Source organism: Schistocerca serialis, chromosome 2 (genome assembly GCF_023864345.2).
Source record: "Schistocerca serialis cubense isolate TAMUIC-IGC-003099 chromosome 2, iqSchSeri2.2, whole genome shotgun sequence".
NCBI classification, from domain to species: Eukaryota; Metazoa; Arthropoda; class Insecta; order Orthoptera; family Acrididae; genus Schistocerca; species Schistocerca serialis.
The window spans coordinates 873041239-873068902 of record NC_064639.1 but is presented as its reverse complement, the minus strand read 5'-3'; the positions used below and the strand labels follow the sequence as shown (position 1 = coordinate 873068902).

At 45.2% G+C, this 27664-nt stretch overlaps 1 protein-coding gene across 1 annotated transcript in view; it reads right to left on the bottom strand.

Moving 5' to 3' along the window:
- The window catches only part of LOC126456486 (uncharacterized), a 319255-nt gene that overhangs the window by 127404 nt on the left and 164187 nt on the right, over positions 1–27664 (bottom strand). The window contains exons 4-6 of the mRNA XM_050092237.1: positions 18442–19067; positions 1245–1315; positions 883–1142 (exon numbers count right to left, since the gene is read on the bottom strand). Coding sequence (XP_049948194.1) covers positions 883–1142; positions 1245–1315; positions 18442–19067 — 957 coding nt within the window. The remainder of the gene's footprint in view (positions 1–882; positions 1143–1244; positions 1316–18441; positions 19068–27664) is intronic.

The window sequence follows — 27664 nt, the reverse complement described above, 5'->3', positions numbered from 1 at the left end:
TAATAGGAGAAATTATCAGAGAGCATTGGGTAGTAATTCTGTGGAAATTTTATTCGTCATGATCAGAATTTGGATGAAGGGGCTCTTAGTTTGAGCGTTACTCGGAGCAAAAATGGAACTTGAGTAGATTTTCGCTTACACCTTTCGACTCAATCGTTTCCAAAGTAGGGTCTCTTAATTCATATTGACGTATTCACCCTTCTCCATCACCCCTGAAGGTTTGTAACCTCATCACTGAATCGCTATGTATAAGGAACATTTCACTAGCAATAAGAAATCTTGAATCAAACGTATTATATGCACGCCATGACCGCGCAGGATTAGCCGAGCGGTCTAGGGCACTGCAGTCATGGAATGTGCGGCTGGTCCCGGCGGAGGTTCGAGTCCTCCCTCGGGCATGGGTGTGTGTGTTTGTCCTTAGGATAATTTAGGTTAAGTAGTGTGTCAGCTTAGGGACTGATGACCTTAGCAGTTAAGTCCCTTAAGATTTCACACACATTTGAACATTTTGCACACCATGAAAAGTCGCTGACTCCAGTGGTATGGTCACATATTGGAATGAATAGATGTAAACAAGGAAGATTGTAGTTCGGCTATGAATATCGGGCAAACCACCTGGGGGGGGGGGGGGAGGGGGGAACCAAAGTGTTGCAAATAGTAAAATCTAGAACTGGGAAGACGTCACAGATGAGAAATTGTGCAACGGCAGGAAGAAACGACCAGCGCTTGTGTCCTACACATAGGAAACTGGAACTGGAAAGTGATTTTCAAGCGCCCTTCAGCCCAGCCCTGTACCGCTAACAAACCGCCGCCCCCCTCCCGCGCTCCCCGTGAAATGAGCGGCTGAGGTGTTGCACTGGGAGAGAACGCTCAGATAGTTACCCACTCTATCTTGTGACTCTTCCGCAACCGAGCTGTAGTCATTGATGTCGCCGTAAGAGTCTCGATACACCATCTGGTCACTGATTGTGTTCCACAGCGAGCAGTTGAACCAGTTGATCGCTCTCATCTTCACTTGCTTGATGAACATCATGTCGATCCCCACAAAGTCTCGAATGTCGGCTCGCTCCTGGCCGCATTTCTTCTTGATGTACAGTTTCGGCTTGGGACTCGTCATCATCACGAACTCGTACCGTGAGTCACTGAGGAGGAGAATTCACGATGAAGCAATGTCCATACGTAATGTTTCATAAAAGAATTTCCTGTCTCGATTTCAGTTGTACTTACATGAACTGTGAACTTACCTGTCGTACCCGCCATTAGGATCGGTACTGCAAGTGTAAACAGACTCGGAATCGTCTTCGATAGACAGATCCTGAAAAAGAGAAAAGAACGAAAAATTCTGACAACTCTTCCGCACCTGCAGTAGAGAAAAGAAGATCAGAGGTCAACGTAGACTGGCATATCATTAGAGCACTGTTTGGATTGGAAAAGGATATCGGCCGTGCCCTCTTCAAAGGAAAGTGTCATTGTTCGATGACTTAATGGAAATGCAGAGCCATCTGTGCAATATTTTCACACACGGTGCCGAAACGCAGCTATGTATCAGTGTTGCTGAACCCAGTAAACACAGACGTGATAAAAGTCATGGGATACCTCCCAAAATCGTTTCGGACCTCCTTTTGGCCGGCGCAGTGGGGCAGCTCGTAATGGCTGGGACTCATCAAGTCGTCGGAATTCCCCTGCAGAAATAGTGAGTCATGCTGCCACTATAGCCATCAATAACTGCGAAGATGTTGCCGGTGCAGGAGTTTGTGCACAAACTGACCTCTCGGTTATGTCTCACAAATGTTCAGTGCCATTCCAGTGTGGCCAAATAATTCGCCCGAATTATCCAGAATGTTCTTGAACCAGTAGTGAACAATTGTGGCCGGTGACATGGTGCATTGTCATTCACAAAAATTCCACCGTTGTTTGGGAACATAACAATGGCTCCAAATGGTCTGCAAGTAGCCGAACATAAAATTTCTAGTCAATGATCGGTTCAGTCTGACCAGAGGATCAAGTCCATTCCATGTAAACAAAGCCCACACCACTATGGAGCCCCCACTAGCTTACTCAGTGCCTTGTTGACAACTTAGGCGCGTGACTTCGTGGGGTCTGCACCTCTTTCGAACGCTATTATCAGCTCTTACCAACTGAAATCTGGACTCATCTCATCAGACCATGGTTTTCCAGTCGTCTATGATCCGACCGATATGGTCACGAGTCCAGTGGAGGGCTGCAGGCGGTCGGTTATCTGGTGCCATAGCCTGTTAACGGCAAATTTCGCCGAATTGCTCTAGCGCAGGGGTTCCCAACAAAATTTTCTCGAGGACCCCCTCTTCGAGCATGATTGGTACCTTGTCATATCACCGTATCAAGTAACTAAAAAAGCTAAATTAAGAGTCTTTTTATACATTTTCTGTTTTTGGTACTTAGAAAAAACATTGACACATTCATTATTGAAAAAATATTGAGCGGCCAAAACAAAACGTCTGTTATCATACGAAATATAGTTAATATATTTTTTATTCTAATAGCATCTTGCGGACCCCTCTGGCATAGCTCGCGGACCCCTGGGGGTCCGCGGTTCATCTATTGGGAACCACTGCTCTAGCGCATTCGCTCGTCGTACGTCTCGCATTGTTTTCTGCGGTTATTTCACGCAGTGTTGCTTGTCTGTTAGCACTGACAACTCTACGCAAGCACCAATGTTCTCAGCCATTAAGTGAAGGCCGTCGGCCACTTCGTTGTTCGTGCGGAGAGGTACTGCCCAAAATTTTGTATTTTCAGCGCTTTCTTGACACTGTGGATCTCGAAATATTTAATTCCTTAACGATTTCAGATGTCCATGCGTCTAGCTACAACAACCATTCCGTATTCAAAGTATGTTAACTCCTGTCGTGGGGCCATAAACATGCCGGAAACCTTTTCATATGAATCAACTGAGTACAGATGACAACTCCGCCAATGCAAAGCCATTTTATATCTTGTGTACGCGATACTACCGCCGTTTGTATATGTGCATAACGCTATCCCATGACTTTTTGTCTCCTCCACATAATGTGCATGTGAAAGAGAGAAAACCCAGTAATAGCATACATCCTCTTTATGCATTTAGCAGTGACACTGCGAAGTGATCTTTCTCACACAACAGCTGTTTAACCACTTTCATCAATCTTTCTCTGTGTGTCAGTTTAGCTTGGCTTAGTTTAGTTCCTTACATGTCCGAGGAAGCATATTCGCAACAACTCATTGTGATGTTGAACTTCCCAGTAGGTTTCCAAATAAGAAACACTTTCTCTGTGAAAACATCGATCCGTGTTACCTCTTCACAGAACTGGTTTTTGAAAAATTTCAACCCACAAAAAATTTGCTGAATCCAGTACAAACAATTACTGATACTATCTATTCAGATATTCACCTGTGGAATACAATAACTGCTTAGACATGCGCGTGATGTCTCGACAGAGATGCTGCTCCGCATAGAGATAAGTCACAGGTGATATCTGCTCTTCGAAGATGCTCGCCAGATTTATGTGTTGATCGCAAAGAGAGGTGAGGAGATAGTCACTTGATCTACATCTACATCTACATGATTACTCTGCAATTCACATTTAGGTGCTTGGCAGAGGGTTCATCGAACCACAATCATACTATCTCCCTACCATTCCACTCCCGAACAGCGCGCGGGAAAAACGAACACCTATACCTTTCTGTTCGAGCTCTGATTTCTCTTATTTTATTTTGATGATCATTCCTACCTATGTAGGCGGGGCTCAACAAAATATTTTCGCATTCGGAAGAGAAAGTTGGTGACTGAAATTTCGTAAATAGATCTCGCCTCGAGGAAAAACGTCTTTGCTTTAATGACTTCCATCCCAACTCGCGCATCATATCTGCCACACTCTCTCCCCTATTACGCGATAATACAAAACGAGCTGCCCTTTTTTGCACCCTTTCGATGTCCTCGGTCAATCCCACCTGGTAAGGATCCCACACCGCGCAGCAATATTCTAACAGAGGACGAACGAGTGTAGTGTAAGCCGTCTCTTTAGTGGACTTGTTGCATCTTCTAAGTGTCCTGCCAATGAAACGCAACCTTTGGCTCGCCTTCCCCACAATATTATCTATGTGGTCTTTCCAACTGAAGTTGTTCGTAATTTTTACACCCAGGTACTTAGTTGAATTGACAGCCTTGAGAATTGTACTATTTATCGAGTAATCGAATTCCAACGGATTTCTTTTGGAACTCATGTGGATCACCTCACACTTTTCGTTATTTAGCATCAACTGCCACCTGCCACACCATACAGCAATCTTTTCTAAATCGCTTTACAACTGATACTGGTCTTCGGATGACCTTACTAGATGGTAAATTACAGCATCATCTGCGAACAACCTAAGAGAACTGCTCAGATTGTCACCCAGGTCATTTATATAGATCAGGAACAGCAGAGGTCCCAGGACGCTTCCCTGGGGAACACCTGATATCACTTCAGCTTTACTCGATGATTTGCTGTCTATTACTACGAACTGCGACCTTCCTGACAGGAAATCAAGAATCCAGTCGCACAACTGAGACGATACCCCATAGGCCCGCAGCTTGGTTAGAAGTCGCTTGTGAGGAACGGTGTCAAAAGCTTTCCGGAAATCTAGAAATACGGAATCAACTTGAGATCCCCTGTCGATAGCGGCCATTACTTGGTGCAAATAAAGAGCTAGCTGCGTTGCACAAGAACGATGTTTCCTGAAACCATGCTGATTACGTATCAATAGATCGTTCCCCTCGAGGTGATTCATTATGTTTGAATACAGTATATGCTCCAAAACCCTACTGCAAACCGACGTCAATGATATAGGTCTGTAGTTCGATGGATTACTCCTACTACCCTTCTTAAACACTGGTGCAACCTGCGCAATTTTCCAATCTGTAGGTACAGATCTATCGGTGAGCGAGCGGTTGTATATGATTGCTAAGTAGGGAGCTATTGTATCAGCGTAATCTGAAAGGAACCTAATCGGTATACAATCTGGACCTGAAGACTTGCCCGTATCAAGCGATTTGAGTTGCTTCGTAACCCCTAAGGCATCTACTTCTAAGAAACTCATGCTAGCAGCTGTTAGTGTTTCAAATTCTGGAATATTCCATTCGTCTTCCCTGGTGAAGGAATTTCGGAAAACTGCGTTCAATAACTCCGCTTTAGCGGCACAATCGTCGGTAACAGTACCATCGGCACTGCGCAGCGAAGGTATTGACTGATCTTGCCGCTTGTGTACTTTACATACGACCAGAATTTATTCGGATTTTCTACCAAATTTCGAGACGATGTTTCGTTGTGGAACTTATTAAAGGCATCTCGCATTGAAGTCCGTGCCAAATTTCGCGCGTCTGTAAATTTTAGCCAATCTTCGGGATTTCGTGTTCTTCTGAACTTCGCATGCTTTTTCCGTTGCCTCTGCAACAGCGTTCGGACCTGTTTTGTGTACCATGGGGGATCAGTTCTATCTCTTACCAATTTATGAGGTATGAATCTCTCAATTGCTGTTGCTACTATATCTTTGAATTTGAGCCACGTCTCGTCTATATCTGCATAGTCAGTTCGGAAGGAATGGAGATTCTCTCTTAGGAAAGCTTCTAGTGACACTTTATCCGCTTTTTTAAATAAAATTATTTTCCGTTTGTTTCTGGTGGATTTGGAAGAAACGGTATTGAGCCTAGCTACGACGACCTTGTGATCACTGATCCCTGTATCAGTCATGATGCTCTCTATTAGCTCTGGGTTGTTTGTGGCTAAGAGGTCAAGTGTGTTTTCGCAACCATTTACAATTCGCGCGAGATCGTGTACTAACTGCTCGAAATAATTTTCGGAAAAAGCATTTAGGACAATCTCAGAAGATGTTTTCTGCCTACCACCAGTTTTGAACAAGTATTTTTGCCAACATATCGAGGGAAGGTTGAAGTCCCCACCAACTATAACCGTATGAGTGGGATATTTATTTGTTACGAGACTCAAATTTTCTCTGAACTGTTCAGCAACTATATCATCGGAGTCTGGGGGTCGGTAGAAGGAGCCAATTATTAACTTAGTTCGGCTGTTAACTACAACCTCCACCCATACTAATTCGCACAGAGTATCTACTTCAACTTCACTACAATATAAACCACTACTGACAGACGTAAACACTCCACCACCCATTCTGCCTAATCTATCTTTCCTGAACACCATCTGAGACTTCGTAAAAATTTCTGCAGAACTTATTTCAGGCTTTAGCCAGCTTTCTGTACCTATAACGATTTCAGCTTCTGTGCTTTCTATTAGCGCTTGAAGCTCAGGAACTTTCCCAACACAACTACAACAATTTACAACTACAATTCCGACTGTTCCTTGATCCAAGCACGTCCTGTATTTGCCATGCACCCTTTGAGAATGCAGCCCACCCCGTACTTTCCCGAGGCTTTCTAACCTAAAAAACCGCCCAGTCCACGCCACACAGCCTCCGCTACCCGTGTAGTCGCCAGCTGAGTGTAGTGAACTCCTGACCTATTCGGCGGAACCCGAAACCCCACCACCCTATGGCGCAAGTCAAGGAATCTGCAGCCAACACGGTCGCAAAACTGTCTGAGCCTCTAATTCAGATCCTCCACCCGGCTCTGCACCAAAGATCCGCAGTCGGTTCTGTCAACGATGCTACAGATGGTGAGCTCTGCCTTCATCTCGTAAGCAAGACCGGCAGCCTTCACCAAATCAGATTGCCGCTGGAATCCAGAGAGAATTTCCTCAGATCCAAAGCGACACACGTCATTAGTGCCGACATGTGCCACCACCTGCAGCTGGCTGCGCTCTGTGCTCTTCATGGCATCGGGAAGGACCCTTTCCACATCAGGAATGACTCCACTCTTTGGTGTTGGATGTCAACAGTCGAGTTTTCGTACAGTAGCAGCAAGGGACTCACACCGGAGTTTTTTGGAATTATATTCTGAATCAATAGAAGACTTATTCCGGAGAAAAAAACGAATTGATTTTTAAATTGATACGATAATATTTGTGAAGAATGGATTACAGGTAATGATTAAGATTGTTTTATTTGCAGCAGCGGTTCTATAGTGCAGCATTCTTGGTTCGCCAGACATCCAGACCAGGAATCTTTTTTCTTATTTTTTGTTAGGATTTATCTCTCTTAGAGAAAGAAATAGAATGAACAATTATATTTTGAAATTTCGTCTGAGAGAGATTATACATGTGAAGTGCAACTTTTGTGAGTTCCGTTTTTGTAATTCTTGGAATGTTGTTACGTGATTTCAGAGAAAACTTATGTGTTTTTCAAGTTTAATTAAATTTTATTAAGTCTAAGGAAATGAAATTGGAATTGAGTTCATTTAAACCATAGAAATTGTTCACATCGCAAGAGTCAATTAATTTTCAATTAGATAAAAACCATTATCAAAAGATTATGAATCAATAATGATAGGAATGCTTTTAGAGTACAGATTGTAACTCTGTGGTTGGATTTTACAGTTGATTTTTGAGTTTATGGGACATGTTATGGTATCCACTGTTTTTTTCTCACTACTGTGTGTAGTCGTTATTGTGCTCACTGATGGGTGCCACTCCTCAGAGATTACCTTATTAAGGCTGTGCCTGCGGATAAGAATGAGGAGGTACCTTCCTGCTTTAGATGTGTACACGTAAAACTGGACCGATTAATTGCATCGTTTATGCTGAAAATAAATTTTGAAGACACCACTCAGCATTAAAAGCTGAATAGGGTACAATTTGCACTATCCCTGGAAATAGTTTTCAGATATTTCACCAAGAGATCAACCTACGGGAGTCTGTGGACGTGACAGGATATGCATGTAGGGGATCGTTCCAGAAGGCTCTGTCAAACGAAACTTTGTACACTTTAAGTGGACAGAAACACGCAAAGTCAATTTTCTGAGTGTTTTTGAGAAGGGCATCGAACTGCTTTACTCAACTGATGTCCAGACAGCTATACTGAAATCCCATTAGCGTGCAGAAAATCTAAAATGACCACAATAATTTATCCATCTGACTAGCTGTTGAGCCCCATGGCTGTGGATTATATTACTTTAATAAACAGAGCAATCAGCCACTTGGCTACGTAATTTTACTTGAGCTAATACATGTTTTGAGCTTTCACGTTTCTTCAATTAGAGTACTACATATTCGAGTCTTCAATCAGGACATAGCCACATCAAATGCCAGACAGAGCTCGCAACTTACAAATACTCCACCTGGCCGACAAAGGAAAAAGAATGAACTAATCTGAAGAAAACGAAGTGTAATCTAACAAATGAGCATCCCAAATGACCAAAGAGATCTAGCAAACAAAATTTTTTCTAAGAAATTTTCATTATTTGCGCATACAGCCATATACTCAGCACCGCCCTGAACAAAATATAATCCAGTGTGAGCCCATCCAGCGCACCCAGCAGAGTTCTACGTAATGTAAATCTATTGTTCTGTCTTTACTTTTTATAAGTATCACTCCAACGGTGAAGAGAGGGGAAAAGCAATATTAATTCTTCTAAATAAAATATTTTTGGTAACATATTGCATAGCCCAAACAGTCATTAACGCACTTATTTCATACCTATATAGCATACTCAGCACATTTTAGTTAAACAGTTTCAATTCTTTGTAGTCATACAGAAACTGTAAGCCAGGACCTATAAGCAAAACGTAATCTTTGACAAAATGTCTATTTTCGGATGAAAACAAAGATGTCAGTTGGCAACATGGCGGATAATTGGCTGTTTTTGCGCAAAAATAAGTAAAATAGTGTTTGCGCCACATCCATAACGACAAAAATAGGAATAATAACAAGGTGAGTAGACAATAAGTACACCTAAACAGCAACATATCTTAAATGTACATCTCATGAAGTGTAGTACTTAAACAAAATTGTTATTTTGCACAAGGCAGCTGCAGCATCCCATTTGCTAACGATGTCGTAAGAATTTACTGACTGAAGATTCAAATACACTGAAGTTCCAAAGAAAATGGTATAGAAATGCGTATTCAAATACAGAGATATGTAAACAGGCAGAATACGGCGCTGCGGTCGCCAACGCCTACATAATACAACAAGTGTCCAGCGCAGTTGTTACATCGGTTACTGCTGCTACAATGGCAGCTTATCAAGATTTAAGTGTGTTACGTCTGCCACAGACGGCCCCTGCCAGGCAGACTACGCTCAAGACACCCCTGTGTACTATATTACATACACAAGCACTTGCAGGCGCAACCAAAAGGAAAACAATTCTTCAAAACAAATAGAACTTGCTAGAGACTAATGCGAACCTTTTTCTGCAGAGGTCGCCTCACAGATACAGGGAAAGTTGGAGTACTCCGCCGGCCTCCGCCGGTTTTATAAGGCCAGCGCAGCAGCAGTACAGCCAGTTCCTTGCTGAGCTAGGACCAGCTCTGATGGACCTCACCGACACTCTTGAAGAATGGTTGTCTACAAGTTATTTGTTTTTTTGTGTGTATATAGTGATTGTTCGAGAAGTGTAGTTCAGTTTCAATAAACGACATTATACTGAGTGTTCTACAGTACTGAATATTCTTCAGTGGCAACAAGTATAGTGGAACGAACCGACGAACATCATGGTTACAACAGCAGCACCTACGGATTGGCAACAATTCTTTCAAGGACTTCTGCGCCAGTTTTTGGAAACTCAGACACAACTGGTCGCCGAAATCCGAAGCCTCCACCGCCCCGCAACGCCATTGCCGTTCTAAGCATTCAACGATGAAGTTGAAGAATTGGGAAACATACGAACGACGTATCTGGCAACACTTCACGATTTATCAAGTCACCCTAGAAGACAGGCAGCCCGCTTTTTTCGTGTCATGGAACCAATCGAAGATGTACGTCCTGCTCACGAAACTACAGCCGCTGGACCCCGACTCCCTCACCTTCACCGCCATCTGTGTGACGTTAAACGCCTACTACTAACGCCGATATCATGTACTCGCAGCCCGCGTCGAGTTCTATCAATGCCAGAAGAATCCCGAGCAGACCTATCGCCAATGGGCCGCCGAACTGCAAGGTCCCAGCAGGAAATGTAAATTTGACACACATCTTTCCAAGGAATCATACGCTGATGACATGGTGCGTGACCACTTGATACAGGCAGCGCCAGACGCCGCCTTCCGCCACGACGCCCTCAAGTTAGAAGACCCGACCGCCGAGCAGGTCATAGAACTAGCCTATAAGTTCGAAATTTCTACAGCCGCCGATCGTCGACTGGAATCCTGGGCAGACGTAGCACCAGCAATCCGTGATGACTCCACGACGGACACCGAAGACGTCGCAGCAATCCGGGCTAAACGCCATGCTCCTACCGCCGCCACAGTCGGAGACCGCCGTCCACAACAAGACGCTGAGTCGCACCATGCCGGCCAAGGCCAGAAACCACTGCAGCAACAACACAACCGGCAACGTCGTCGTGGGGATCGTCTCCGCCTGCCCTCCTGCCCCACCTGCTATTCCACACATGATAAAGAAGATTGCCCAGACCGCTGGGCGCAATGCACACATTGCAGCAGGGAAGGCCATTTAGCGTCCGTTTGTCGTGCAAGAACAACCACCTCTAGTAACCGCCAGCCCAGGCCATATCCAGACGGCTTGAACAACACTCCAATGGACGTCAAATAGGGAGACAACTCCTCGACATCAAAAATTTTTATAGACGTCACTATCAATGACAAGCCTCTGCATCTGCAAGTGGACACAGGCGCAGCAGTATCATTGATTAATTTGACTTCATATGCCCACATTGGTTCACCACCCCTTTCTCAAGCCCCTAAGCGCCTATTGGCGTACAATAAGCAAGAGATAGCTCTCCTAGGACAATTCACGGCTCACGGCAATTACAAATCGGTTCACCGTCCAGTCACGTTACTGGTTGTCAACAATTCCTCCACAGCAGACTTATTCAGAATGGACGCCTTCCGCTTATTCGGATTTTCCGTTGTGGACGATGTTCACCTAGTGTCTCAGCATGTTCCTTTTCCTGAAGTTGATGCACTCTGTAATGAATTCTAGGACCTATTTTCACTGGGCATAGGCTGCGCCGAAGACTTTGAGGCCTCACTCCAACTCCGTCCCGCCGCCCGGCCCCGCGCGCCGAGGACTTTGAGGCCTCACTCCAACTCCGTCCCGCCGCCCGGCCCCGCTACTTCCGGGTACGCCAGGTACCAGTGGCACTACAAGAGCCACTGAAAGATGAAGGGGTTCGCCTCCCCATACAGTTCAGCTTGTGGTCCACACCTTTAGTCATCGTGCAGAAGCCATGCCGCCTCCTTTGCCTCTGCAGTGACTTTAAGTCTAAAGTCAACCCTCAGCTTCTCGTTGGCAACTATCCCCTTCCACGACTGGAAGACCTTTTTCGCAAATTGGCAGGGGGCTCCTACTGTACCAAAATCGACCTAGCAGAAGCATATCTCCAAATTCCTCTTGATCTTTCCTCCCGACAATACACTGTTATAAATACTCCTTTCGGCCTCTTCCAACTAAATTGACTCATGTTCGGTTTAGCCAGTGCTCTGCAATCTTTGAAAGATACCTTGAACATTTTCTCACTGATATCCCGGGCTGTATAAATTACTTAGACGACATAGTCATCATGGGGTCCTCCTCCGAAGAGCACATAGCCAACCTCCGCCTCCTCTTCCTCCGCCTAGGAACTGCAGTTCTGAAATGTAATATTTCTAAATGTTCATTTCTCCAACAATCTATTTCTTATCTGGGTCACATCATATCCCAGAAAGGCATTTCTCCATCTTTCTCTTATATAGACGCCATTAACAACCTGCCCCATCCCTTGGACCTTCATCAGTTGAAATCCTTCTTGGGCAAAATTTCTTATTACAGGAAATTCGTTCCTTCTGCAGCTCAAGTGGCAGCACCCCTGTACCACCTCTGCCGCAAAAATGTCCCATTCTGTTGGACCCCAGTCTGTGAGACCGCCTTCCATACCCTTAAACAGCAGCTCCAATCCGCTGCATGTCTCATGCCTTCTGATCCAAATCTTCCTTTGATACTTGCTACAGACATCACTGAGTATGGTGTGGGAGCTGTCCTGTCTCACAATTTGCCGGATGGCACAGAGAGTTCCATAGCATACATATCAAAAGCTCTCTCCACAGCACAAATCAAATATTCCCAAATTGAGAAAGAAGCACTTGCCATGGTTTTTGCCTGTTCCAAGTTCTATCCCTTTTTCTATGGCAAGTCCTTTCATATTATTACTAACCACAAACCGCTCCTCTCTTTATTTGCGCCTTCCACGCGATTACCGACCAAAACATCCCAACGTCTCCAGCGTTGGGCGTTGTTCCTATCCCAATTTCGCTACACCATGCATTTCCATACCACCTACCAGCACTCCAACGCGGATGCCTTGTCACATCTACCACAAGGTCCGGACCCTGCTTTTGACCAGTTGGATCTCCTCGTTTTTCAGATTGATGATGATGTCCAAGAGGCCCTGAGGCATTTCCCATTACAGCTGTCAAAGCAGCTGCAGCCACCGCAGAAGATTCCCTCCTCTGGGTCGTCTGACACCACGTTCTCCATGGTTGGCCATCCTCGCCACCTCCTCAGGATCAACGCCACCTCCGGTTGAACTATTCCATCTCACACCAGCTTTTGGTGGTGGATGGAGTCCTCTTTCGCTTAGATTCAGCAGAACCGAGGGTCATCGTTCCGAGATCCCTGCAGCCGACGATCCTCCACATTCTTCACCAAGGGCATTGGGGGAGTGTTTGCACCAAATCCCTCTCAAGAAGGCATGTTTTTTGGATCGGCCTCACGTCTGACAGCACAGAGATGGTGCAGTGCTGTACCATCTGTGTCCAACAATTGCTCTGTCCCCCCCCCCAAAAATCCTTCCCTGGCCTATGCCGAACGATCCCTGAGAACGCATCCACCTTGACTTCACGGGACTATTTCTGAGCCACCAATAGCTCCTAGTCACGAATGCATTTTCCCATTTCCCATACATTGTTCAGTGTTCACCAATAATCATGCACATTACCTTGTCAGCCCTCCCAAAAATATTTTGCTTGGAAGGATTACCGAAAGCCATAGTCACAGACAATGGACGACAATTTCACAGCCAGGAATTCATCCCCTTTTGCACCGACAATGGCATCCAGCATTTTCTTACCCCACCCCTCCATCCCCAATCCAATGGGGAAGCGGAACGCCTGGTCAGAACTTTCAAGACACAAATGCTCAAATATACCAAAGACCACTCCCTTGAAGATGTTCTGACGCTATTCCTCAGTTCCTATCAAGCCACTCTGATGTGGGACAAAAGCCCAGCGGAAGCTCTCCATGGCCACAACCCAGGACCCTCCTACATCTTCTCTTCCCCTCTCCAAGACTTCAGATTCCTCCTGGACAGTCCTGGTTCTTCCCTGGCTCCTTAGTCTGGACCCAAGGTTTTGGCACTAAAGCAGGTTGGCTGCCCCCCGTCATCCAGCATTCCCGGGGTCGCCAACTTTTTGATGTCATCTTGGATGGCCACATAGTCCATCGCCATCGAAATCAATTACGTCCTAGCGACCCTGCGACACCTGCACCACACCCTATGACACAGACTACCGCCACCTCTACAACCCATTACAGATCACCTACACAGACCCCTTCACTAATGCCATCTACTCGTTGCATGGGTGACGTTTCAGGGCAATAGTCGCCGCCACCAGCACCACCAACACAGCAGCCACAACTGACGGACCAGCTGCCCGGCCCCTCTTCGGCTCCTCCCCAACAGCCAATGGCCACCGATGAAGACTAACTGATACCACTGGTCCCACCCATGCCACCAACACAACCAATACGCAGGTCAGCCCGCATCGCAGGACGTACAGCACCATATTCTCCAAGGGGCAGCCTCCACAGCCTCCTCTAGGGAGCCACAGCCGCAGATTGCCACGACGTAGCAGCGATCGATCTTTCGCGCAGCTCCCCCCCAGAAGTGAGGTACGTTATGTCTGCCACAGGTGGTCCCTGCCAGGCAGACTACACTCAAGACATCCTTGTGTAACATATAACATACAAAAGCATTTGCAGGCGCAACCAAGAGGAAAACAATCCTTCAAAACAAACAGAACTTGCTAGAGACTAATGTGAACCTTTTCCTGCAGAGGTCGCCTCACAGATACAGGGAAAGTTGGAGTACTCTGCCAGCCTTATAAGGCCAGCGCAGCAGCAGTAAAGCCAGTTCCTCACTGAGCTAGGATCAGCTCTGATGGACCTCACCGACGCTCTTGATGAATGGTCATCTACAAGTTATTTGTTTTTTTGTGTGTATATAGTGATTGTTCGAGAAGTGTTGTTCAGTTTCAATAAACGACATTATACTGAGTGTTCTACAGTACTGAGTATTCTTCAAGTGAGTTTGAACATGCTGCCATAATCGATGCATGAGCAATGGGACACAGCATCTAAGAGATAGTGATGAAGTAGGGACTTTCTCATGTGACCATTTCACGACAGTACGTGAATATCAGGAATCCAGTAGGACATCAAATGTCTGACATCGCTGCGACCGGAGAAAGATCTTGAAAGAACGGGACCAACGACGACTATAGATGATAGTTCAGCATTACAGAAGTGCATCCCTGCCGCAAATTGCTGCAAATTTGAGTGCTGGGCCATCAACAAGTGTCAATGTGCGAACCATTCAACGAAACATCGTGGATATGGGCTTTCAGAGCCGAAGGCCCACTCGTGTATCCTTGATGACTGCACTACACAGAACTTTACACCTCGCCTGGGCCCGTCGACACAGATATTGGACTATTGATGTCTGGAAACATGTTGCCTGCTCGGACAAGTCTGGTTTCAAATTGTATCGAGGGGATGGACCTGTACGGTTATGGAGACAACCTCGTGAATCCACGGACCCTCCGTGTCAGCAGGGGACTGTTCAAGCTGATGAGGCTCTGTAATGCTGTGTGTGGGTGGGCGGGGGGGGTGCAGTTGGAGTGATACATCTACATACAACTCTTACTGGCGACACATACGTAAGCTTCCTGTCTGAGTAGCTGGACCCATTCATGTCCATTGTGCATTCTGACGGACTTGGGCAATTCCAGCAGGACAATGCGACATCCCACACGTCCAGAATTGCTACAGAGTGGCTCCAGGAACACTATTCTGAGCTTAAACACTTCTGTTGGTCACTAAACTCCCCTGACATGAACATTATTGAGCATATATGGGATGCCTAACAACGTGTTGTTCAGAAGAGATCTCCACCCCCTTACGCTCTTACGGATTTGTGGGCAGCCCTGCAGGATTCATGGTGTCAACTCCCTCCTGCACTACTTCAGACATTATAGTGTGTGTCATTTACGACGGCGGGCGAGTTTAAGTTCGTTATGCGCATCTGACGGCAGAAAACTTAGTCAGCCAATGAACAGAGAAAGACGTTGCCAGAGCTGGACTGCAGTGCACAGCACGGACTAGTGTCTTCAGTTTTAGAAACATTTAGTCATAAATAAAGTAATTGAACAAAAGCAATGTCTTGATAGCTGACTTTCTTTTATAGAAAGTTTGGAAAAAGCATTCTTTATACCAACTGCTTCATATTCTATTAATTAATTAAACCAAAGAAGCAATAAGACTCCTAATTCAGGCGATAGCAAGGAAAGGTGGTTATATGATTCTCACGAACCGCTTATTAGCAATAAAGAACAGCGGTAATTGTTTATTTCCTATTGTACTTCGACGAAACGTGAGTAATTCATAGTCATACGAACAGTGTATGTCGGTATTTTGCGTAATGTTTTAGAGTCCTCGAGGATTCCTGTTGAAAGGCGAGCTGCGATAGCGTAATGGTTAAGGTGTTGGGCTGCTAAGCGAGAAGTTCTGAGTTCAAAACCTTGTTTGGTGCTTGATACTCTATTTATTTAAAAACAATATCGAAGTGTCTTACTTCATGAATTTTATTCGTTTGAATGTAATTTTTTGAAATTTCTAGTACTTTGTCTCTTCATTATAATCATAATAAGTTTTTGATTTTTTCTAATTTTGCCCTCAAGATTTCTTTTCACAGCAATTAAAAACAATGAAAAGGTACACGTACAATATTCATGTCATCTGTTTTGTTTGTATATATTCTCTTCCGCAGTCACTGTTTTACTATTCATATTGAGATATATTCTTTTGCGACAGTATTAAAAGTTTTATTTAGAGCAGAATTTCGGCTCGTACGTTGCCGAGCTACTTGATTGACGCAATTCTTTGCTTCGCTGCTTTGGCAAATTATCATATTCAATGTTTCCGTCGACTGATCTATGTTTTAGCAAGTATTTGCTGTCCGTTGTGACAAACAGAAATTGTTTTCGCACTGCGCCTCACTGACAATATATTTTAGTTTCTATGTTTTATTATGTCCACAATTCAGTTTTGTGTACTTCGCCAACTTTGTTTTAATCAGAACTTTTTAGAAAGAAAAAAAGCGAAATGACTCTGGTATAAATAAAACTTTTATTTCAGTGACGAAAGACGGAATAATTCTCAATATTACATATGACACCTAGCTGGTACTTAAATTAAATGAGATACTGTTATACAGTAAATTTTATATGAAATTTAGGTATCTTGTCCACATTTCATTCTCAACATTGTGGTAACTAAAATCGACCATACGGAAAGTATATGCTATGGAGTTTTACATCTGCAAACTCTTCAAAATTTCGTGCAATGGTTTACTACATTTAATTCTGCACAGTAACTGCGTTGAACATTGAAACAAAATTAAGTCATTTATGGGAGGAATGTATCAGTCAAAAAGCCGTGTAAAAATCAAATTTTTGGGCCAAATAATTTTTTTGAAATCGAATGATAAATGTGTCAAAGCAGTCGGAACACCATGTGTCAGCACAGGCGAGCAGTGCAGTGATGACAAAATCGCGCACAGCGCGGAATGCAGGGAGCACGTCTCTGTAGCAGCGAAAGGGTTAATGCGGCCGTGGTGGCTTTACTTCATAAACTGCGCCCTCCCCCCTAAGCGTAAGTTTGCGCACTATACTATACTATGGCGCTGCTTCTCTTGGCGCATGCGTCGTTTGCAACTGGCAACGCAGCAATCTCCCGCGTCTGGGTGGGCATGCACGAGCCGCCGAGATAAAAGAATTGAACTATAATCAGTTCCACGCCACATCGTACTGCGGCACTTTGCGTGCTTGCAAGGGCCCTACACGATATTAAGCTCTTCACTCTATACAGGGTGTTACAAAAAGGTACGGCCAAACTTTCAGGAAACATTCCTCACACACAAATAAAGGAAAGCTGTTACGTGGGCATGTGTCCGGAAATGCTTAATTTCCATGTTAGAGCTCCTTTTAGTTTCGTCAGTATGTTCTTCCATCTACGCTCAATGGAGTACGTTATCATGATTTCATACGGGATACTCTACCTGTGCTGCTAGAACATGTGCCTTTACAAGTACGACACAACATGTGGTTCATGTACGATGGAGCCCTGCACATTTCAGTCTAAGTGTTCGTACGCTTCTCAACAACGGATTCGGTGACCGACGGATTGGTAGAGGTGGACCAATTCCATGGCCTCCACGCTCTCCTGACCTCAACCCTCTTGACTTTCATTTATGGGGGCATTTGAAAGCTCTTGTCTACGCAACCCCGGTACCAAATGTAGAGACTCTTCGTGCTCGTATTGTGGACGGCTATGATACAATACGCCATTCTCCAGGGCTGCATGAGCGCATCAGGAATTCTACGCGACGGAGGGTGGATGCATGTATCCTCGCTAACGGAGGCCATTTTGAACATTTCCTGTAGCAAAGTGTTTGAAGTCATGCTGATACGTTCTGTTGCTGTGTGTTTCCATTCCATGATTAATGTGATTTTTAGAGACTCTTCGTGCTCGTATTGTGGACGGCTGTGATACAATACGCCATTCTCCAGGGCTGCATCAGCGCATCAGGGATTCTACGCGACGGAGGGTGGATGCATGTATCCTCGCTAACGGAGGCCATTTTGAACATTTCCTGTAGCAAAGTGTTTGAAGTCATGCTGATACGTTCTGTTGCTGTGTGTTTCCATTCCATGATTAATGTGATTTGATGAGAAGTAATAAAACGAGCTCTAACATGGAAAGTAAGCGTTTCCGGACACATGTCCACATAACATGTTTTCTTTCGTTGTGTGTGAGGAATGTTTCCTGAAAGTTTGGCCGTACCTTTTTGTAACACCCTGTATACTACCTTTATTGAAGATAGATGAAATCCGAAAACACTTATTAGCTTAAATAAAAATACATAACAAAGTGGCTTGTTGCTGTATCTTTTTAAAATAATGAAATTACGAGTTCGTAAGTAACGGTCCGTTTGTGTGTAGATTACAGAGTACTATTAGACCTAAGATGACGCCCTGTGGTACTCACCCTGCTGCCGCTACTGCTGCTGTCGCTATCGCTGTCGCTGTCGCTGTCACTGTCACTGTCACTCCCGCTGTCGCTGTCGCTGCTGCTGCTGCTGCTGTCGGCGTCAGGCCCGAGGCCCCCCACGCCGGTGCTCCGCATCGCGTCCCAGACGCAGACACCCGTTGGCTGGTCGTCGGCCAGGTCCGCGGCCAGCCACACGAAGGACTGGTGGCAGCGGCTGGGCCGCTCCTCCCAGCGGCCGAGGCACGCCGTGCCGAACGAGAAGCGCCCCAGCGGACTGGCGACGCGGCAGTGGCGCCAGCTGGAGCGCTCCTCGCGGCCCCGCCCGTGCAGCACGCGCGACACGCCCACCAGCAGCTCGCCCGGCAGCAGCGGCGCCGCGGCGCTCCGAGACGAGTCCGGCAGGCGCTTGACGAGGACGTCGCGCGCGTCCGCGCAGCGCCGCACCGCCCCCAGCACGTCGTCGACGCCGCGGCGGTAGCGCACCGCGCACCACGCCACCACGCTGTGCAGCGAACCCAGCTGCGCAGAGCACGACGGCGGCCGCGAGTGCTGCGAGCACCCGCCACCACCCACCAGCACCAGCGCCACTAACAGCACCGCCCTCACCACTGCCAGCTGCATCTCTGCACACACGTTCGTCTACTCCTCAGCTAACGACTGGTTTGACTCCGTTCTCAATTTCTTCTAATACAGGGTGATTAGGATGTCACAGGGTGACAATCATTGAACTATATGAAAAGAAAACGTAAATTAGTTACAAACTACGGCGTGCAGACACTTTATTCGACAAGTAAACGTCACACTGATGAGCCAAAGAAACTGCTACTCCTGCCTAATATCATGTAGGACCCGAAGAGAACGCGGTAGTGCCGCAACACGATTGAGACGTAGTTGTCTCCGGCTCTTTGAAAAGCATGCCAGGCGGAGTGCTTTCACTTCGCGTCTAAGTGCGCGTCATTTATGACGGCGGCCGAGTTTACGTTCGTTCTGCGCATCTGACGTCACAAAACACAGTCAGCCAATGAACAGAGAACGACGTTGCCAGAGCTCGACTGCAGTGCAGAGCAAGTCGTGCGGTACCGTTCTCGCTTCCCGCACCTGGGTTCCCAGGTTCGATTCCCGGCGGGGTCAGGGATTTTCTCTGCCTCGTAATGACTGGGTGTTGTTTGATGTCCTTAGGTTAGTTAGGTTTAAGTAGTTCTAAGTTCTAGGGGACTAATGACCTTAGATGTTAAGTCCCGTAGTGCTCAGAGCCCTTTTTGAAGTGCAGAGCACGGACGAGTGCCTTCAGTTTTAGAAACGTTCAGTCATAAATAAAGTAATTGAACAAAAGCAATGTCTTGACAGCAGACTTTCTTTTACAGAAAGTTCGGAAAAAGCATTCTTTATACCAATTGCTTCATATTCTATTAATTAATTAAACCAAACAAGCAATAAGCCTCCTAATTCAGGCGATAGCAAGGAAAGGTGTTTGTATCATTCTCACTAACTGCTTTTTCGCAATAAAGAACAGCGGTAATTGTTTATTTCCTATTGTACTTCGACGAAACGTGAGTAATTCATAATCATACCAATAGTGTTTGTCAGTATTTTGCAAAGTCCTCCAGGAGATATATTAAACGATGAGCTGCGTTAGCGTAATGTTTAAAGTGTACAGCTCTTAAACGAAAGGTTCTGTTTTCAAACGTTGATCTGTGCTTAATATTTTCTATATTTAAAAACAATATCAAAGTGTCTTACTGGATGAATTTTATTCGTTTGAATGTAATTTTTTGAAATTTCTAGTGGCAACTAAAATTGACCACAAGGAAAGTATACGCTATGGGCTTTTACCTCTGCAAACTCTTCAAAATTTCGTGCAATGGTTTACTACATCTAATGCCGCACAATAACTGCGTTGAACATAGAAACAAAATTAAGTCATTTATGGGGGGAAGGTATCAGTCAAGCAGATGTGTAAAAATCAAATTTTTGGGCCAAATAGTTTTTGTGAAATCGAATGATAAAGTGCGTCAAAGCAGTCGAAACACCATGTGTCTGCACAGGCGAGCAGTGCAATGATGACAAAATCGCGCACATCGCGGAATGCGGGGAGCACGTCTCTGTAGCAGCGAAAGGGTTAATGCGGCCGTCGTGACTTTACTTCATGAACTGCGCGCTCCCCCCTAAACGTAAGTTTGCGAGCTATACTATGGTGCTGCTTCCCTTGGCGCGTACAACTGGCAACGCAGCAATCTCCCGTGTCTGGGCCGGCACGCGCGAATCGCCAAGATAAAAGAATTGAACTGTAGTGTTTACGGTGGCGCTTTCGGTTTGGCGCGGTTTGGATCGCTACCGCCCTCTGGCGGGAAGTGGATCAACTGTGCAGTCGCATGACGATCGAGGAGTACGTACTGGGCTGTGACTGAGAGAGGTGGTGGCGCGAGCGGGGCCCTGTGGTTGGGGGTCGTCAATTGCTCGCCACGTGCTTTGGCCGACCTCTTGGCTGTCAGGGGCTAAGTCTGCCTTACCCGCATGTACGTGGCTTATGAAGCTTAGAAGCTGTGGTGCAGGAGATCAGCGCGTGGGAACGTATGTCTTCTTATCGGCTGTTGAAACCACTGGCAGCGGTTGGCTCTGACGAGCATAAGGAAGTGCAACGTGTTCCCGGCGCTGTGGTGGAGGGTGAAAAGTTGAGTACTGTTTTTATGTAACAGGGTTTAAGGGGTTCTTCAAGTTCTAGTGAAGTGTATGAGTTTCTTCACCAGTGGTTTTGTTGGGGTCTTCCCACCACAATTTTCGATTGCCAGTCCGTGGGAATGTGGCAACTGCTTCTTAGTCGGGCCTTTTCATTCACACTTTGATTGAGTGATTTAGGGTCGGTGTCGTGTGTCTCTGAGGTTCAGAGTCTGTACAGGCACCGCCCTTGCTACATCTTCTGGTTTTGGGTAACTCGGGGAGGTGGTGGCTTGTAATGCAAGTTTTGGAGCTGATCTGCTACGGCCCTGTGGACCACCAATAACTACTCAGGCTATTGTGATCTGGGCCCCTTTAAACGTGTCACTCCTCACCGAGCTAAGGAAAATTTATTTTTTGGGAACTGTCTTTAATGTGAAGGTTTGTATGATGGCTTATTCACATTTATCTTGTAACAACTGACAGGTGTAATATAAGTTATTTAATTGGCAAGAGACAACTATTTTAACTTTAGTACAAACTAGCTACTTAATTGGTTTTTTTAGAAATTCTTCTCTTGTATGTATATGACAAGTTTAAAATCTTATTATTGGGAAGCTGTTAACGTCATACCTTGCAATATCATTTACTTGGAGAAAATTTGCCAGCTATTTAAAAGAGTTTTTTTTTAATTGTTGTCTTTTATGTATACAGGGTGGTCCATTGGTCGTGACCGGGCCAAGTATCTCACGAAATAAGCGTCAAATGTAAAAACTACAAAGAACGAAACTTGTCTAGCTTGAAGGGGGAAACCAGATGGCGCTATGGTTGGCCCGCTAGATGGCGCTGCCATAGGTCAAACGGATATCAACTGCGTTTTTTTAAATAGGAAGCCCCATTTTTTATTACATATTCGTGTAGTACGTAAAGAAATACGAATGTTTCGGTTGGACCACTTTTTTCGCTTTGTGATAGATGGTGCTGTAATAGTCACAAACATATGGCTCACAATTTTAGACGAGCAGTTGGTAACAGGTAGGTTTTTTAAATTAAAATACAGCACGTAGGTACGTTTGAACATTTTATTTCGGTTGTTCCAATGTGATACATGTACCTTTGTGAACTTATCATTTCTGAGAACGCATGCTGTTACAGCATGATTGCCTGTAAATACCACATTAATGCAATAAATGCTCAAAATGATGTCCGCAACCTCAATGCATTTCGCAATACGTGTAACGACATCCCTCTGAGCAGCGACTAGTTTGTCTTCCATAATGTTCGCACATGCATTAACAATGCGCTGACGCATGTTGTCAGAAGTTGTCGGTGGATCACGATAGCAAATATCCTTCAACTTTCCCCACAGAAAGAAATCCGGAGACGTGAGATCCGGTGAACGTGCGGGCCATGGTACGGTGCTTCGACGACCAATCCACCTGGCATGAAATATGCTACTCAATACCGCTTCAACCGCACGTGAGCTATGTGCCGGACATCCATCATGTTGGAAGTACATCGCCATTCTGTCATGCAGTGAAACATCTTGTAGTAACATCGGTACAACATTACGTAGGAAATCAGCATACATTGCACCATTTAGATTGCCATCGATATAATGGGGACCAATTATCCTTCCTCCCATAAGGCCGCACCATACATTAACCAGCCAAGGTCGCTGATGTTCCACTTGTCGCAGCCATCGTGTATTTTCCGTTGCCCAATAGTGCACATTATGCCGGTTTACGTTGCCGCTGTTGGTGAATGACGCTTCCTCGCTAAATAGAACGCGTGCAAAAAAACTGTCATTTCTCTTGTGCCCAGTGGAAGAACTGTACAAGACGTTCAAAGTCGTCGCTATGCAATTCCTGGTGCATAGAAATATGGTACGGGTGCAATCGATGTTGATGTTGCATTCTCAGCACCGACGTTTTTGAGCTTTCGGCCAAATCTTCAAGATCTTCTCCGTTTTTGTCCGTTTCCCTGTAGCCCAATGAATAGCTGTGGCAATTGATATCACTCACGACTAGTTTCTTTGGTTTGAAGCAGAAGTTATTTGCTTCCTTGAAACTGAAACGTGCCTTCAGTGGTTTGTACACTGACGGTACTGTGCGTGACTGAACTTCAACAGGAGGAATTTCTATGCCTTCTTCTGCCGTTAGGTCCGTGAATAGGATAAGAATGTCCAATTTGGCAAATATTGTACTTGAATACTGAATGTTTGGTCTTTCAGCGATTACTTTCGTGCCATTTACCTTTGGCCTCGGATCAAAGGGGCCTTTATGGGTCTCTTGTATCATGAAAAAGTCACAGTTTGTTTGTTTGCACAGCTTCTTTCGCATATGATGTCCTCTCAGTGTTTATGGAGATTACCGTCACAGCTGGCTTTGATAAAAGCCTTTTGGTCTCATTATTGTTGTTGTCCTGGTGATGGAAGGTTTTGGTGCTAGGATAACATATAGCATTGCGCAGGGCACTCGCAATCGTCTGCGTAGCATATGATCAGAGGAACGATTTCGGGCAGGCATCTTCTTGCAACCAAATAAGTGATGCAACACCTGAATAAAACCGACCTGCTTTCAGTAAAATGGTGTTCTAAAAATACAATTTTTTGATGGTAGGTTAAACCAACTTGCTTTCAGGAAAGAAGTGTTTCAAGGAAAAAAGTAACGAAATACAATATTTTTTTGTAGGTAGCTTGGTTTTATCCAGAATTGCAATACGCCATATTTTCCCCACACTTCTGGCTACAAAACCGTATTTTTCAACATAATCTCCTGTCAGTGCAGCGACTTTACGCCACCTCACTGGAAGGGCTCGTATTGCCGCATGGTACCGCCCTACTGGTCGACGCCGTAGCCAACGTCTTGCTGTACCAATAACGTCCCCATCATTAAGGTACTGCTTACCGCAGAGCGGATCCTACAATGGGCCAAACAGATGGAAATCGGAATGTGCGAGACCCGGGCTGTAGGTTGGATGAGGAAGAACAGTCTAATGACGTTTTGTGAGGTTCTCTCGGGTGACCAGACTTGTGTGAGGCCTTGCGTTGTCGTGGAGAAGTACAGGTTCGTTTCCATTTCCGTGGCGACGAAGACATTGCAGGAGTCACATCTGTGTGCGCCCGGCTGCACGCGAGAGATAGAACGGGCTTTTGCGATCTTGTTCCGATCATGTCAGACGTCCCGCACGTTGACTCACCGTGCTTCTATTGGCTACCACGTCTCCGTAGACATTCTGCAAGAGCCTATGAATATCTGCGATGCTCTGGTCTTCTGTCAAAAGAAACTCAGTGACAGCTCCCTGCTTGGAACGCACCTCAGTTACAGTCCCACGTTGAAGGCTACGTATAGTGTCGTCACATATTGGAACTTCATGAATTTTCATGATGAAAATGGGGGATAAAGCGCAAACATTCCACAATGTTCCACAATAAATTCCGCATTTTTCCAAATGAAATTGGCCGAGAAACAAATGTGTTGCTTTACTTATTGAACACCCCTTATACTTTTTTTTTTCTTTTTGGGTCATGAGTCTTCCCTTATTTTATTATGATGGTCGTGTCTCCCTATGTAGGACTGCGTCAACAAAATATTTTCACATTCTGAGAGGAAAGTTGATGATTGAAATTTCGTGAGAAGATCCTGCCGCAACGAGGAAAGCCTTTGTTTTAACGATGTGCACCACAAATCCGTGGATAAGACAAAACGTGCTGTTCTCTGAACTTGCTCGACTACTCCGTTGATGCTAACTGTTAAAATGTCACACACCGCGCCGACAAGCGCAGTGTAGGCAGTCCCTTTAGTAGGTCTGTTCCATCTTCTAAGCGTTCTGACAACAAATCGCTGTCTTTGGTTCGCCTTCCCCACAATATTTTTTATATGTTATTTCCAGTTTAAATTATTCGTAATTCTTACTCCTAGTTAATTAGCTGATTTTACGGTCTTTAGACGCTACGGTCTCGAACCGCGCGACCGCTACGGTCGCAGGTTCGAATCTTGCCTCGGACATGGATGTGTGTGATGTCCTTAGGTTAGTTAGGTTTAAGTAGTTCTAAGTTCTAGGGGACTGATGTCCTCAGAAGTTAAGTCCCATAGTGCTCAGAGCCATTAGAACCATTTGAACGGTCTTTAGATTTGATTGATTTATCGTACCCTCACGTGAATGACGTCAGACTTTTCATTATGAAGCTAGGAGAAAACTGGGAGTAGCATGGAGGAGAAGGCAATTACAACAATGGGACACCACTACACACCTCGGAGTAAAGCTTGTCCGCACACATACTTTTGAAGACTATTGCGAAAACATGAAGCTCAAAATTTCCAGCAGAAATACTATCGTACGCAAGCCCACTAACAGCCCATGGGGGACTCAACCAAATGACCGATGTACGTCTGGTCTAGATGTATGTGTCTCCACGCAGAATATCCTGCACAAGTTTGGCAAAACTCCGCACACACCACTCACGTTGGCACCGCTCTTAACGAGGCAGGCAGTACTATAACTGGTTGCCTACGACCAACTCCAGTTGACGAAATCTACCATCTTACAGGCATAGATAGTTCCGCCGGATATCAGACGAAGAACAGCGACAGCGGTTGAGAAAAAGAAACAGGAAAATGATTCCAGTCATCACATGTTTGGAAGCGAACCTTCATCTTCTAGTTTGAAGTCGATAAAGAGCTTTCTTCGAACAACTGAAGCCATTACATTATCACCTTCCGCTCGCCGAATAGAACTGTGGCGAAACAAGGCAATTGAAAGTAACTACCGAAACCTAAAGGAAGAACCTGATGTTCATTTCCAACAACCCTACCTGAAGCTGAAGACTCTGAACAGACTACGAACTGGAGTGACGCGGCAAAAACAAAACTTGAAGTTCTGGGGTTACATCACTGAAGATGCAATTTGTGAATGTGGAGACCTTCAAGATAGTGAACACCTTCTGCTGTGCCCGAAGTCGTCGAAAGCCTGCGCATTGGAGGTCGCGGTTTCAGCAAATGTCCCAGCAAGCAAGACTACCGAATTTTGGGCCTCAAAAGCAAATCGATGTGTACAAATTCTAGAGTATATATAACAGATATTGAATTGCATTGTATTATTTCCATTTTGTAACTAACTGTGCTGCGCTGTCCCCGACATGAAAATAACAATAATTGCTTACTGAATGCACCTCGTATCTTATTGTTCGCTAACAGATCTCCACAATGAATCTCACAATGCACCACCCTGTCGTCATGGAACTGACTCGGCATTGTTTAAAAACAACTGACGGATATTTGTGTTTGTGTGGCAGCGCCATATAACCTGACGTCGATCGTTCACGCAATAACAGTTACCATTTTTAATCATTAAGACTAAGTGTAGATGAATACCTTCCTTAGAAGCACCGCGTTCAAGTTCTCGTGCAGAAAGTGAATGCAGTTATCTCTGCTACGAGGATAATTTCCAATGTCTGTGATACTGTAACGCGGAGGCCCGTTGGCTTTACTTACTTTCACTTTACTACCGCCTATGGTGTCAGCTATTGGTGCAGGTATGTGCCCAGAAAATGGCGGTGAGACCAATGTGCCATATCGTTTCGCGAAGTTCTTGTAGGCCATTGGTCGGCTGTCCCGGAATTCTGAGTCTGGCGTCCCTGTACAAATATTCCATCCTCACATTTGTTGTTGACAATACTGACTCATTCACAAGGAACTACAACATTCATTCAGTGAACACTGGACGGAAAAACCATTTTCACTTGACTGACACTTCTTTAACCATTGCACAAAAACATGTTCAGATATCCATTTACATCTACATATATGTTCCGAAAGCCACCTTGCGGTGTGTGGCGGAGAGTTGTTTTTGTGTCACTCTCACTTGCCTCCTTTCCTGTTCCAGTCGATAATGTTTGGCGGAAGGAACAGTTGTCGCTAAGTCTCCGTGTGTTCGAACCTCTCTGATTTTGCCCTCAAGGTCTTTTAGCGAAATATGCGTTGGAGGAAGCAATATATTGATTGACGCTTCTCGTAACTTACGCTCTCGCAACATCATCAGTAGGCCACACCGTGATGCACAGCACATCTCTTGCAGCGGCTGTCACTGATTATATCCGTGACGCTTTTGCACTTACCAAATGAGCCTGTGACTAAGCGTGCTGCTCTTGTCTGGATATATTCTCTACTTCCTCCATGAATGCTCTTTGGTATGGATCCGATATAGTTGAGCAGTATTCCAGTATTGGTCGGAAGAGTGTTTTGTAAGCTACCTCGTTTCGACATGAGTGTTATCTGCGATTAGGTCATGCGGTTGTTCCTATGTAAATCTCTCCGTAAGCATACTCTAGCTAGTATATGTGGCTGCTCCCAGCGATTCTTCTGCAATCGTGTTCTCATACAATATGCAAGGTGGCTCCTCCCATTTTGGAATAATTAATCAGGGCTGTAATAAGAAGTTGCGGCACTGATGTCAGCAAATTTGCAGTTCATCGCGCTATGCTAAGAGCGGTGGCTAAGGGATTAGCAATAAGAATCCACTACATTTCATTAAGTGCAAATACTTTCTGTGGACAGAGTTTCGC